This window comes from Bidens hawaiensis, unplaced genomic scaffold, assembly GCF_021521415.1.
Source record: "Bidens hawaiensis isolate Kalapana, Puna unplaced genomic scaffold, B.hawaiensis_p1.1 tig00002631_1, whole genome shotgun sequence".
Classification (NCBI taxonomy): domain Eukaryota; kingdom Viridiplantae; phylum Streptophyta; class Magnoliopsida; order Asterales; family Asteraceae; genus Bidens; species Bidens hawaiensis.
The window spans coordinates 314,025-329,834 of NW_027491143.1; the positions used below are offsets into that span (position 1 = coordinate 314,025).

The following is a 15,810-nucleotide window of genomic DNA, read 5'->3' on the forward strand; positions in this document are numbered from 1 at the left end:
GATGGATAATTTTGTTAATCGTGGACCGTTGTTAAAAAGATACACCATTAGTTGGGACCGTCACAAGCCAAGAGTGAAATTAGGACTATTATTTATCAATAAGGCATAGTTGAAATTATTTAAAACCAATATTCTTATGCAAGAACTAATTTACTTAAAACGAGTATAGTGTAAGTAATCAAGAATAGTTGAAATTTTGTAGTGTCATTTTCTTTTCTCCAATCAAAATTATGTCTCATTATCTATGTTATATAGCTAATTTGATCAAAGACACTCTATTAGTTAATTAAGACTGATTAATAAGTTAACTTCCAACAACCTAAAGATTTCGATTTGATGATAATTATTAAAATTAGATATCATAAGTATGAAACCGTATGTTACCTACCAACCTAATTTTTAATAATGATAACAAGATTTTTCATGTAACCATATTAGAGCATTCACGTTACAGTTTTCATTTATATGAAACTGCATCCTTATAATTTAACTAAAAAAAATACTTTTATTCTTTTGATAACTTTTCAAAAACACTCGTATCTAACTCTTTATCTCGTGTTTTTTTAATCACAAACCGTAATTTTATTATGCTTCCTCATTTTAGCAACCCACAACAAAATATAGAGGGTTCTATAAAATTTTCTTTTATTATAAAGAATCCAATGTAGTAATGATTTAGTTGTTTCCTCTGTTTTTAAGTGTACATATAGGCTCCAATATGAATGTTCCATTAGTAGATGGTATATGTAACTTTCAAAAAGAAAAATTAAAGAGTGAATGACTTAATATCCACTATGGTCGGTAAAACATTGTATTTATGTGATATGTCGCCTGAAGAGGTAGGTCCCAGCAGAGCCCAGTTGGACCCGAAAGACTCACCTTGAAGAGGGACGTTTGCGCAAGGACCAACTGGTTCCGCAGGACCCACCATGCTCAGAGATGAAGACCTTACGCGCAGTACGCCAGCTGTTCCCGCAGGGAAAGCCTCCCAATGGTGAAGTATCCCGCCTGTCCCCGCAGCTGCGGATACAAGCCATCAGGGAAGGCTACCCGCACTAATAGCAAGGCTACACGCACAAGGCACTAACTCAATAATTCAGTGTCACCTGAAGGAACGAGCAAGGCGGGAATACTCCCGCCCAAATGAGCCAGTCTGTATGCTTCTGGAAGATCTTTTGTACTATACCTGCCAAGGTATGGACAAAATAGACAAGATCTGACCAAAGCAGCCCATGAACCAATCACAGGGTGACAGCTCACCGACAAACAGTACGAGGAGCATGCTCTAGTACTGTTTGTCACTATTAGCCGCTGCCTACTCACCAACCCCTGTCGTGGCACGCACATAGCCTGCAGTTGGTGGAAAAGGAATAGTACACAGCCGGCCTGGTCACTATCAGCCGCTGCCTACCCACCAACCAGCATGGCACGTGCGTAGCCCATAGTTGGTAGAACAGGAATATTCTACAGCTGGCTGTACCTGCTTGGAAACCTACCTTCGGCTATAAATACTCCAACACCTTGGAACGGTAGGATCATCTGGTATTTTACCTTCACTAGCTATTTCTCTCAATATACATTTATATTCAGAACAATCTAGTCTGATTCTCACGCCGGAGGGTGGTCACAAGGAGGAACCCCCCCCCTTCTCAGTGACGAGCTTACGGTGTCTGTTTTGCAGGTCATCTGAAGAACATCCTTCTTTGCCGGACCTAACCCTCGTGGGAAACATTACTTAACCCCCAGATTATCCATAATCCGCCCGGGGTCGATTAGTGTTTCTTCATTGGCGCCATCCGTGCATAAAAGCTAGAACTAATTCTTAGTTTTTTCAAAATTTCTGAAGAAATGGTTAACGTTACTCCGGTCCCAAGGCCAGTAAGTGACCAAGAAACCCCGGTAACCACAACCCCAGCTACTGGGGGGAACACCGGCGGTTATACAAATTTTACGAACACTACCCCGGTTACCCAAGCCGGGGCAAGTGCAGTAAACAATATTTCACTGGGGTTCACTGATGCCCAGTTAGAGAAACAGGCGAAGCTCCCTCGCCAAACACTCGATCAAGTTAAGGCGTGGGCCGAAGCACGTCAGAAAGAGTTCCAAGCTGAGTTGGATGAACGTTTGCGTTCACTCCAACAGGCTGACGAATTCGGAAGTACTCGACAACAGCTCAACATGAACAGTGAGTGCGAGTACTCGGACGATGATCGGGAGGAATCCGACACCGACGCAAACCCTCGCCACAGGGCGAAAGGGAAGCGTAAGGAAACGGACTTCCAACCAAGAAGGAATTTTGGAGAAACCTTCAAACCAAGGACCGCGGGAGGAAACCCACGTGACTTCTCCAAAACCTTTAGACCAGCTGCCGCAAATGCGGGAAAGTCCAAGTTTGCAAGGGACATTGCGGAAGCAATCGCCCCGAGAAGTGCCAAACAGATGTCCAACATCGGCACTTATGATGGTATGTCCGACCCAGATGATCACTTGAATAGATTCATAGCGGGGGCAACCGTCAGCAGCTGGACGGAACCCACGTGGTGTTATATGTTCCAGATGACGCTGGTTGGAGCGGCCAGGGCGTGGTTCGATCGTTTACCGGTCCACCACATCTATGATTGGACGGACTTTCAGCACAAGTTCAGCCAACACTTCAGTCAACAGAGGAAATATACTGAAGAACAGTGGACGATCCTCAACTGCGTCAAAGAGGAGGATGAATCTTTACTAGACTTCATCACTCGCTTCAACTCCAAAAGGCTGAGTCTGGGCAACATAAGTGAAGATCTTGTTCGCGCCGCTTTCATCCAGGGTGCCGAATACCCAGAGCTTATCCGCACGTTGACGGGTAAGGACGGCATGCCATCCACATGGGTTGCCATCATGACGGCGGCCAAGCGCTTTGCCGAGACGGAGAAGCAACTGGGTAGGGATCTCCCCCAGAGTACACACCTATACACGCAGAGGACCAGAGAAAACAATGTTCGGATCGCCCGGCAGAACAAAAAGAGGAAGCTAGGTATTTGGCAGTCAAGGGTAAACTTTGACACCTCATCCAGCTCTCGCCCTCTTGTTGGAGGAAGGGATAACACGCACCCTTCAAGCCAAAAACACCGGTGGACGCCACTCACCAAAAGCGTCACGGAGATATTTGCCACCGAAAAACTCCCATGGCCAAAAGCTCCAATGATCCGGCAGCGACCTAATGTGGATCAGAGCAAATCCTGTGACTTCCACGGGACAAAGGGTCACAACACTGAGGAGTGTACATCCTTGAAGGATGTTGTTGAAACATTCGTCAAGGATGGAAGACTTACGCACCTCGTGGCATCAATCAAGAATGGAAGGAGGAATGAGAAACGGTACAAAGGCAATGGACGAAAGCCCGTTGACATCAGCATCCACATGGTTCATACTAACATCACAGGAAGAAAAAGACGAACGACAGAACCATGCGCGTGGAAGGAAGCTGAGGTGCGCTTCCCGCGAGTGCCAGGAGGACCCAGCAAAGAAGGCCCTATCGTCATCAAAAGCCAGCTGGGGCACTACATCACTTCACGCACTCTTGCTGACAACGGCGCCTCGTCAACGGTGATGTACAGGCAGTTCTTCGACAAGCTAGATGACGAAGACAAGGAACGCCTAGAAACGGTCTGCGCCTCGATGGAAGGGTTCGACGGCAGCACAAACACCCCCCTGGGTATCCTATCTTTCCCCGTCACTCTCACGGACGGGAAACACTCCCGCACAGAAGATGTGGACTTTGTCGTAATGAGGAAGCCACACCACACATACGACATTCTCTTCGGGAGAGACGGGATGGCAAGATTCAACGCCGTGGTATCTTCAGTCCACGGCATGATGGGATGGCCAACAGCTGAGGGTGTAGCGATGATCACCGGCATTCCCCAGGTATGCATCGCATCTGTCTCATCTAAACCCAAACCAAAGATGGCTAAACCAACATTCACCGAACCAGAAGAATGGGCCTTCAATGGCAAATACCCTGACCAGGCCGTTACCATTGGCCCAACAGTCATTGATCCCACGCGCACCTTACTCAAACGCTTACTACTGAAAAACGCTGACAGTATTAAAATGTATATGAACATTCCCCTAACTATATATTCAAAAAGCTAATTCTTTGGTTCTTGCCAAACTTTTATTCGTTGATTTTTATACACGTTACATTTGGTTCATTTTTTTATGATGTTTGTTATAGTTAGAATTTGATATTATTTTATATTGTTTAGTACCGACTAATTTAGTTAAATGCATTTGAATCGTAATAATTATAACTAGGCCGATTACCATAATATCGGTTTTGAATTTTACATTATTAAATATGAATTTCGTACTATTATATACGCGCTATTTTGTAATTTCTTGATTTACATGAAATGTGTTGTTCAAAGTAAACTCTTGATGCATATGGTACAACTTGTTTAAGCAGCATCATCCACGTAATCCACTAGACCTTTTTTTATAATTAAACTAGTTATAATTTTTGTCTCACATAATCTTTAGACATACAACCCAACAAACTTTATAGTTTCGCCATAAGGTTTTTCGTTTCCATCATGGAACAAACCAGACTAAGATACTATTTTTTTTCCTTTTTTTATATCTTTTATCTTTTAAATAATGATGTTTCAAAAATTTCAAACATATCATTATGACATGTTTATTTATATTATAGTACTGATATGAAATTTATTCTAGACAATATAATTTACAAGTCATTAATGTGTCATTGTAAAATCCTTAATGACAGTTGCTCTTTTTCAAACTTTTTGGACAACCTCCATACATCTTTTAAGCTATTTACATAATAACGTTTTTAGAACTTTAATGTCTTCTTTAAAAAAATTATTTTCTTAATAAATTATTTTACTTAATAAAGTATCCATGCCGATATTATCGAAGCCAGTATTAGTATCCTTATGTTAGTTGGTTAAATGTTAAATTATGTTTTAATGTGTGGATACGTTTTAAGTTAGGAATATAATTTTTTTTTATCGACAAACGATTAAATTGCGGCTACTCGAGTTACCCAATAACAAAAGGCCATCATACGTTCGAGATCGCAGACAACACTGGGTAGCTCAAACCCACCATCTCATGTTTCAGAGAAAACCTATCACCCAAAAATCCACTCCAATAAAATACAATTGAAATCAAATTCAAACTTAAGAACTTAGAATTTCCAATCTTCACTTCCATTCTAATTATATAATTTAGCTCACCGTCTAAATTAGGAATAAAATGAATGGGTGCAGAGTGCACTCAATCAGCCGTGTTCTTATGTTTTTTTTTTCTAATAGTCAAATTTGTTTCACCTTTTTACCTCATATTTTAATAGTAAGTTTTTTTTTTAAATATTTGTTATTAATTATTTATTATTATTGTTATAATTATTTTTTGCAAATAATAGTTTCACGTGATAGGTCCCTTCTTGAGTATTGTGCCCAAAATAAGGACCAATTAGATACTTTAATAGGATAAAATTAAAATACAATTATAATTATAATATTCTATATTTCTATGGTTCGGAAAAACTAAAAATTCTATGGTTCCTGTTTGAGATCTAATTACGTATCTCATTACTCATATTCGCATATTCATATAATCACATGTTATGATCCCTCATGCTAATTTTAGTATGGTAATATTCGACTTAAATAAAGTGAATAAAAAAATATTTAAATATTTTTGTATAATAAAGTCTCTAAATGTGTCATTCTTCTGTCTTTTCCTGCTGCTAAACATACCCCCATTACATCATTTTTACTAAATATACACCCCCTTAACTTATTAGATAAATTATTATTACCCTTTAACATTAATTATATACATATTAGTCCCCACCACATATTTTTTACTTACTAATATTTACTACATATATCAAATTAAAAACTATAAAGTATTACTATTAATTTATTTTTTTAGTATTAATATTGTAAATATTTATTTTTTTTAATTTTAATAGTATATATATTTATAATATACTTATTTTACCTCTTTATCTTTTACAAAAGAAACCCGAAACTCAAAAACCCGAAACCTAAACCCTAAACCCGAAACCTAAACCCTAAACCCGAAACTCTAAACCCTAAACCCGAACCCTAAACCCAAAACCCTAAACTCTAAACCCGAAACCGGAAACCCGAAAAACTAAACCCTAAACCCGAACCCTAAACCCGAAAACCTAAACCCTAAACCCGAAACCCAAACTCGAAATCATAAAAAAAACGCAACTTAAAAAAATATGATTTTTTTGTTTTTGTGCTAATTTGGTAATTATATAACTTCAATGGGTAATATTAAAGTTGGTTTTTCTAAGGGAGGGTATGACAAGCAACCAGTGGGGGTACATTTAGCCACACAATTTCCTAAATAGTGACATGGTAACTTTTAAAAATTGTTCAAAGTTCGATATAGCGACATTCAATGTTTATTTAGAAAAAAATGTATATATCATTGTGTTTTAAACTGTTCATCCTTTAAGAGTTACACAGTTCATTATTTAATAAAATTTTCCAAAGTACAAGTATTTTAAACAATTTTAAGAACTTTACTTTACAATAAAAAAAAATAGCGTATTGACGCTTTATTATAGTTTTTTGCAAGTAGATGGGCTTTACATAACAAATTTATACTTATTTGTTTTCTTGTAAGAAAAAGTAAGAATGTGTTAGTTTTTATGGTATGGTATAATACACAACATACCACGATTTTGCTCGTGAGATTCAAATCAAGTGTGACATAGAACATGCAACTACATATGTAAGGTTGTGTGAGTAGATTTGTGATGGGACCTGTTAAGATTATATGAGGTGAAATATTTAATATTTAAATTAATCTATAATAAAATAACATAATAACTTATTCAAATAAGAATATATTATGATGTGATTCGATGTTTTGGACCGGCCAAACTAATAGACTCACTTTGGTGTGCATACTATGGTTTAGGTCGGGTTTTAGCTAAAACCCAAAAAAAACTGAAATTTTGATTTTTAGTTATTTGAAAGCCGTTTAGTTTTGGTTTTTTTTGTTTTATCATTTAAGCTTAAAATACTGGGCCTGAAAAAATTGGCCCAAATTTATCATTTATTATTAAATCACTAGTTGATTATTATATATTTTGGTTAAAATATTTGAGTTAATTAAAATAGAAAAATGAAAAACTATAGAATTAGTTTGTATTTTTTCGGTTGGTTACATGCAAAATCGAAACCGAACTGTAAATTTGACTTTCTACAAAAAACATAAAACAAAACAGTCATTTTTGTTTCTTTTCTATTATTTGATTTGCTTTCAGCTTCAGGTTGAGTTTTTCGGTTTCATGCACACTCATAAGACTAACTAAGGTGTAATCAAGCTGAGTTTAAGCCGAGCTCGGCTCGTTTCGAGCTCTTTTTCAAAAGTTAGACTTTGGTTAATGAGTTGTTTTGTCAAGCTCTCCGTCGACTCGTTTATTACTTATTAATTAATATATACATGTTCTTTTTTATTATTTTTATTTATTTTGAGAAAAAAGTTAAAATGAGCTTATACTCTGATCAAGTTCGCGTGCTATCTTAAACTAGCCTAATCTTGGATGCATAATGTGAAATTAATACTTAGAAATTGAAAATGTGTAAACTTCACAGTACACCAGGCTCGAGCTATGCTCGATAACTAAACGAGCATTATTTGAGACACGGGCTTGACTTTAGCTCGAAAAAACTCAACACAATTGAGGCTTTTATCAATTCAACTCCGAATAGCTCACGACCACCTCAGGTCATTTGCTCACCTAAACGTAGGAATGGTGCTTCTCAGTTCTCGTAAATAGTCCGTACGTTTTCCAACGGTCCCTAGCTTCTTCTTATTATTATTATTATTATTATTATTATTATTATTATTATTATTACTTCAGCCGTTATTAATAATGTGACGTTATTTATAAACATCAAATGGCTATATATTATATTATGTATATAAAATAAATTATAATGGATTTTGTACCAAACCCACCACTAGAGCCTTGGTAGTATAGGCTGCAAAATTTACTCATCCGTGTCGGCAACGGTGCATAATTTCATATCTTTTATAGTATTATAACAAATAAATAAATGCCACCTTATTATTATGTTACACTATTTTAACCACATAATTCCACTTTCAACCTAAATTATCAAGCTACTAGGGTCCGCCAAATAAATTTCAAATTCAACGTTAGAAGACGATTTTACAATTTTAAATTTTATTATAATAAAATACACGTTTACACTCCTTGGATTCTTGAATCATGAATTATTACATAGTTATATTTGTATGAGCTAGAATATATAAATTCACCTCAACCTATTAAACCTTTAGGCGTTAAGTTTTTTTTTTGTTTTTTTTAATATATAAGTTCTTATCTACTAGAAATTAATTGCTTTAATTGTCCTAATTGATTGGGGTAAGCACTAAGCAAGGTGTATAGTATGATTCTAGGGGTGCAAACGAACCGAGCCGAGCTCGAGCTCGGCTCGTTTAATTTATACGGGTCTCGAGCTTGAGTTCGGCTCGTTTTGATCTTTATTTATAAAGCTCGAGCTTGACTCGTTTAATAGTTATTAATTATATTTTTTATATATTTATGATTATATTTGTATGTTTATTTTCATAATAACTGTATAAATAAAATAATATGTTAATAAGTTAATATTTTTCATAAAATTATATATATCAACTAATAATTATTAAATATATATGGATCTATTAATATATATATTTTTATAATAAAGAATATATAAATGACAGGCTCGTTAAGGCTCGCTCAAGCCGGCTCGAGCTCGATAAGTGAAGCTCGGGCTCGTGCTCGTTTATTAAACGAGCTTTCTTTTAGGCTCAGGCTCGTTTAAGCTCAGTTCGATCGAGCTTTTTCATGAGCCGATCTCGAGTAGCTTGCGAGCAGCTCGGCTCGTTTGTACCCCTAATAGTATCCTAGAAAATAAGTAACAAGTATTCTAATTTATACCAACAATAACACTCCCTATATTACTATGTTAGTTGAAAGAATTATGATTTAACGGATATATTTATTGTTTTATTAATATGTAAAAGTAAATTTAGGTTGTTAGGGTTTTATATATAAAAATGATATTATTATGATAATTGATTTTGGGTAAAGATTACATCCCATGCTTACGAATATAAAGTTCTAGCAAACTATTCGTTAAATGTTCAACGAAAAGTTTGTTTGCGTATTTATATCTAGTAAACAAATGGACACATAAAAACAATTATGTTTGTTTAATTAATCAACCGAATATAAGCAAATATATAACATGTTCATTCATTTACGTGTGTGATTGAACATACAAGATTACACACTATGTGATAATTGTAATTCTTTAAACTTTGTTTTCTTTTACTCTACAGTCTACATAACTTGTCAATGACCGTGACCTTTTGTGGAGGTAAATAATGAATTTTGATATTATGGATAATGTATATTTTATCTACTACGTTTTTCAGGAAAAAAAAGTAAATAAATAAATAGTTTCTACAGATAAAAGGGGAAAAACTGTCCTTTTTAGACATGCCTACAAGTTTGGATATTATACAAGCATGTATTATTATTTAGTTGGATATTATAATATCCACATATAACGTGTGCATGCACTTAATAGAGCCAGAATCCTAACAAGGACAAGAAGTAATATGGACGAAAAATCTATTTTACGAAAAAAATAAAAATCTAGTTAAACAAGTGACATGGCTTATCCAAAACCAACCATAGTATGGTGTAAGTGTAACTATAGGAGGTGTGGTAGGTTCGGTTCATTAACTCTTCAACTAATAGTATGGTACTATATGGTGTAACTAATAGAGTGGTTTTTATTATAAGTTTAGAACTATGTAGCACAGTTGGTTTCTAATATCGCCCCATATGTGTCACATCACTGGCTGTGGCGTTGAACACCGAACGTGCAATGCACCAAGAGCGTGAACAGGCTTGGGTGTAATGGGTTTAATGGGCGTTAGGCTAGGTTTTAACTAGCCAGGGCTTGGGTGTGCGATCACACTCTTTTCTAACCAATCAAACTATCTAACTCATAACTTTATAGAAAAAAAGATGAGAAAATAATTGTGTTTTTTCAAATAATATGCGTTTTTGTGCGAATAGTTGGTGAGAGTCTCATGTTTTTTTAAAACGACGACTTTCTTTTTGTGTTAGACCACCACGCTTTCCAATTTGGAGAGCTCCGTTGTCACATTCTGGCCAGACTACGTTGTCTTAACCAGGCCCACGTTGACTTCAAAGTTTGGCTTAGTCGTGTTCTCGTAAAACCATACCAACAGCTGTCATCCTAGTTATTTCCTAACACCACTACCTTTCATTTCGTTTCTAATATTCCAAACTTGTTCCCATTGGCCCACATCAACACATATGACATTCACTGTGTCACTACAAAAGCAGAATTCTCTAACGTAATATCTGGTGGAACTAAAATCCGGATGGGCTCAGGATTCGAGCTTAAAATCACAAGCCTAAGTCAAATATTTCATTACCAATATCCACCCAAAATTTCACAAGTAAAGATCGAACTTGAGACTTCATTGAAAAATCAAAGCCTCCTAGTCATCTACCACTAAAACACAACTGAGAGATACCTCATATTTACATGACAAGCACAAGACATAATATTATATTATAGGTATATTAATTGAAACGAATATAATTAAAGAAAATTCTATTACCAAATATTAAGTTGAAAAGTTATGATTTGCATTCTTTTCTTTTAATTGGACACATAAGCTTGCTATTTATTTAATGATAATAATATAGTGATGGTGTTCCCCTTTTCTTCTCTTGCGTGTGAAACAAAATAGATAGTAGACAACGACCTGGCTCAACTGACTGTACCCGTAATTTAATGCTTGTTTTATGTGTTGATTGTGAAGAAAACCTAATCTCTCCTCACTGCCTATGATTAATAAATCCGAAATATTAAAACAAAATCTGTATATACGTGTCAAGTTGTGATGGAAATGTGTTCTTTATGATGACGTTGAGAGCTGTTAAAAAATATATGGGGTTGAGTGTCCAAGTCCAACCGTGGACATATGAGTAGATTAAGGAGTCGGATTACAGAAGGTGCATGGGTTTACCGGTAAAATATGTTTTTATTAGCACAAGTTAAAGATTTGTTTTTATAGGTGAGTTTGTGTCATGTTTGGTGACGCAACGAGAAACCATAAAGTAAATAGATAAATATATTTGAAAAAAATAGATTAAAAACCGAATACTTAAGTAATACAAGAGGCATCATTTTATAAGAATTTCTAAATTTAACAGGTCTACCAACTTTTCCAAATTACATTTAGTGAAATAAAAACTTTAAATTAACATGCTGAATAAACATGAAAAGTAAGTTAATCAATGACTTACGCGTATTGAGCGAAGCAACGATAGTTCGAAATAATCTGATGCAGTATTGGACATGATGGGTGAACGTGACTTGATGCATCATACATGTTTTAAAAGAACGAAATAATAATAGTAATAATAACAATATCAAATGAGCTTGTGGTAGAGTGGCAAGGAAAAGTTTAGTGTTTCATATGATCCATGTTCGATCCCGCCCATTTAATTTCAGCATCACCAGATGATGATGAGAGACTAGACGAGTATGTGGCCTTAGGCGAGTGTTTTTCCCAAATCGAAAGACGAGTGTATCCCAATGTGATGAATTTAGTCTGTAACCCATTTACATGATTAGTTGGTCGTTCAATAATAATAATAATAATAATAATAATAATAAATTTTAACTTTTTGCTCCACATGCTCAAAATCTATCTAATGTCTAAACCCGACAAAACCCAACACGGCTACACCACATTTCACACGGCTCCAGCAATGCAACCCAAGCCCATAACCACTTAACCACCTTCTATAAATACCCACACCAAATCAACAACATATCATACACACATAACATTAATATCACTTGCCTCCAACAATATGGACTCCAAGCTAGCCACATCACTCATCATTTTCGCCATGTTCTACCTAGCCACAACGACCACCTCGACCACGGTCAAACCCACCTCGAGCTTCATCAAGTCATCTTGCGCCTCGGTCACTTACCCGGCCTTATGTGAACAATCACTTTCCCCATTTGCCAACTCCATCCAATCCAGTCCGGCCCAGTTGGCCCGGACTGCATTGGCTGTAAGCCTGAAACGGTCCCAGTCGACCCAGGCTTACTTAAACAAGTTAAAAAAATTAAACGGGTTAAAACCCCGCGAACGGTCCGCTATAGGAGATTGCCTAGAGGAAGTTAGTGATAGTTTGGACCGGGTCAGTAAGTCCATCAAGGAGTTAAAAAATTGTGACAAGGTCAAGGGTCAAGAGTTCATTTTTCATATGAGTAATGTTCAAACATGGGTCAGTTCGGCCCTAACGGACGAGAACACTTGCATGGACGGGTTCGGGGGCCGGGCCATGGAGGGCCGGGTCAAGTCTTCGGTTCGGGCTCAGATCACTAGTGTGGCCCATGTTACTAGTAATGCTCTAGCACTTGTTAACAACTTTGCTGAAAAGCATTAGTTGAGATTGGTGGAATGGTGGGCCCTAGTGCACTACTTCCACCAATGAATTTTTTGTGTGTTATAAAATATATATTAGTAGCCTTGTTAAGTGTTAACCCGTTTGGATTATTCGGGTCGGGTTTTGATTAATATTATCCGAAAGATGTATAAATAGTTAAATACTTGTTTTTATGTTTTTCTTTTGTTTAGTATAATGATGAGGTTGTAAAATAATTAATTAAGTCTCCATTTTGTTTAGTTTTATTTGACCAAATGATCACGGATTTTGCTTTATATTTGAAAGATTATTTAAATAAATTTTGGATTAATTATGCTTAATGATTCCGAATGTCGCATACCTTTGTCTTTAAGTATTTTAAATTGATTTAATATTTTTCTAGTGTTATGATTAAGAAAGTTGGGTTAAAATATCGAAAATGTCGGTAAATATAAAATGAATTAAAAAATCAAACCTCACATGGGGAAAAGGAAAGATACAACAGCGTTAGGCTTAAGGCTGAGGGGGTGTGGGGCTTCAACGGGGGCGCTAGAGCCCCTCCGCTCGTGCCCCCAGGCACTAACACCACACCACCAGGGCGCTAGCGGGGGCGCTAACGGAAAAAAAAAGAGAGGCGTGAGCTGGTTAGCGGCTGAAGAGAGAGAGAAACTTGCATTGGGTTTAGAAAAAGAGCCGTTGGGCTCTTAAATATTAAAAAAAATATATTTTCTTAAACTATAAATATATACCTTTATAAAATATACTTCATTTCACAATTATACACATTTCCTCCTAAAATCCTCTCAAAACTAACACAAAAAAAATGTCGTGGTACTCGTCTGATTCCAACTCCTCCGAAGAGGATGATTTGCTTCTTCATGTAGGGGGAGTTTTGACCGCAACCGTGGTGGATCTCTTGCAAAATCAAGCCCATCAACCTCGAGTCCCGAGAGTTAGAGCACCACCTCGTGATCGTGATCGATCGGGTGCTAACGATACTTTGATTAGGCATTATTTTAGCCCTCAACCGGTATACGAGGAGTCGGATTTTCGAACTTGTTTCCGAATGAGCAGACAATTGTTCATGCGTATAGCAAGTGATTTAGAGGCACGGTATCCCTTTTTTCAACAAAGGGAGGATGCTAGGGGTCTCCCCGGTTTTACCTCTCTTCAAAAATGCACGGCTGCTATCCGTCAATTAGCGTACGGCATCTCGTCGGACGCTTTGGATGAGTATTTACAGATGTCGAAATGGGTTGCACGTGAATCCCTTCATTTTTTCTGCCAAGGTAAAAAACATTAATTTTAGTTTTTATTAAATATTTATTACATTTTTTAATATATATTATATGTTTATAGATTTTTATATACGTAGGAGTCATATCGATTTACTCTCGGAGATATCTGCGTAAACCTACAATGTATGACATCCAACGCATATATGAGGTGCACGCAGAAAAACATGGTTTTCCTGGGATGCTAGGTAGCATCGATTGTACGCATGTTGGATGGGCTATGTGTCCAACGGCCTGGCGAGGTCAGTTCCACCGTGGTGATCATGAAGGGCCGACCCTTATACTTGAGGCGGCGGTGTCATAGGATCTTTGGTTTTGGCATGCTTTTTTTGGTGTTGCTGGGTCAAATAACGACATTAATGTTATCGATCAGTCACATTTGATCAACGACCTTATCGACGGGGTTAAACCACCTCAATCTTTTGTTGCAAATGGAGAACTCTTCAAGTACGGGTACTATCTGGTCGATGGTATTTACAACGAATGGGCTTTGTTAGTTCAAGCTTTTACAGATCCAATCGCCGATAAACGGAAGTATTTTACGAAGAAGCAAGAGTCTGCTAGAAAAGATATTGAAAGAGCTTTTGGAGTTCTGAAAAAACAATATTATGTGCTGGCGAACCCGATACGTTATTGGACTCAGGAGAGGATAATGGACGTCGTCTACACGTGTCTGATCCTACACAACATGACGTTAGAAGACGAGGACAAAGCTATCTGCCAAAACTACCAAGGTGACATTCCGCCACAACCGTCCACAATCAGTGATCAACAAAGACTTCATAACATAGCAAATATCAAGAGCCGTGAGATACACGGGAATCTTCGACATGAGTTGGTTGAACATTTGTGGGCGAGGCGACCCGATGATCTTGTATTAGATTAGTGTTATTATTAAGTATTATTGTTTGTTTAATTTTTAGTATGTTTTTTTTTTGTAATTTGAATTTTAGATATTAATGTGTTTTTTTTATTAATGTGTGTTTTTTTAATAATTTATGAGTTTTTTTAATAATACGTTGTTTGAATATATTTATAAAAAAAAAAAAATTTCGCTGGAGCCCCTGCTGAAGCCCCTCCACACCAGGGGCCAGGGCTCCAACAGGGGCTCCAACAACCCCCTTATCCAGTTTTTCTCTCTGCCACACGTCATAATATTACTGGTTGGAGCCCCCACTAAAGCCCCCATTAAAGCCCCCCACACCCCTTAGTCTTAATTATAAATTCGGTATAATTTTATAATATTTTCTATCTTTTATATTTTCAAATGAATATTTAAAAAAATATGCATACATGACTAATATACCACATAAAAACAAAAACATAAAGCCAGTTTAGCAATGAACCACGAGACACAATAATGTTGATTGTAAGTGTGAATGAAGAGCCCATGAGGAGGTCTCGAAACTGTCGGGAACACCACTCCGTGTCCCTCAGGCCTGACAGATTACACCCTGGCTTAGGATCACTACATCGATTCAAGTAGGACAAGAAGAAAAAGGGCGGGAAGCTAAGCAAATTAAGACCGAATAGGTTGGGATGAGTGGGACCACCAACCTGTCTCACTCAGAACTTAGTCATCTAATTGGCGGCTAAAATTAGACGGCTAAATGGAAAAAAAAAGATGGCTAAGTGAAGCTTTAGCCTAAAACCGAGTTGGAACCGGCTAAGAAAGAATATTTTGATCCGGCTAAGCAAATGTACATGTATCCCAAAGCCGGCTAAGTAAATAGACACGTATCCTAAAACCGGCTAAGAGTCAAGGATGTCAGCTAAATAACCATAGATGTAGACTAGTTTAGCCACCTTTGACACGTGTCGAATTTTTATTGGCTAAAGGTGGGCCCCCGTTTACTTTTCATAAAAAAATATGTGCCCATAAAGTGACAGCTAAGACTTAGCCAGCTTCGCTAACATGTCGGTTTTTTATTGGTAAAAAAAACA

At 36.9% G+C, this 15,810-nt stretch overlaps 1 protein-coding gene across 1 annotated transcript; it reads left to right on the forward strand.

Moving 5' to 3' along the window:
* Positions 1 to 11,945: 11,945 nt before the first annotated feature.
* Positions 11,946 to 12,807, forward strand: LOC143620716 (21 kDa protein-like). The gene has a single exon (XM_077092342.1). The coding sequence runs from the start codon at positions 12,005 to 12,007 to the stop codon at positions 12,590 to 12,592; it is 588 nt and encodes a 195-aa protein (XP_076948457.1). The 5' UTR covers positions 11,946 to 12,004; the 3' UTR covers positions 12,593 to 12,807.
* The last annotated feature ends 3,003 nt before the right edge of the window (positions 12,808 to 15,810 follow it).

What these genes read in the sequence shown, in the direction of transcription:
- LOC143620716 (XM_077092342.1), top strand. Translation starts at nt 12,005, where the DNA reads ATGGACTCCAAGCTAGCCACATCACTCATCATTTTCGCCATGTTCTAC.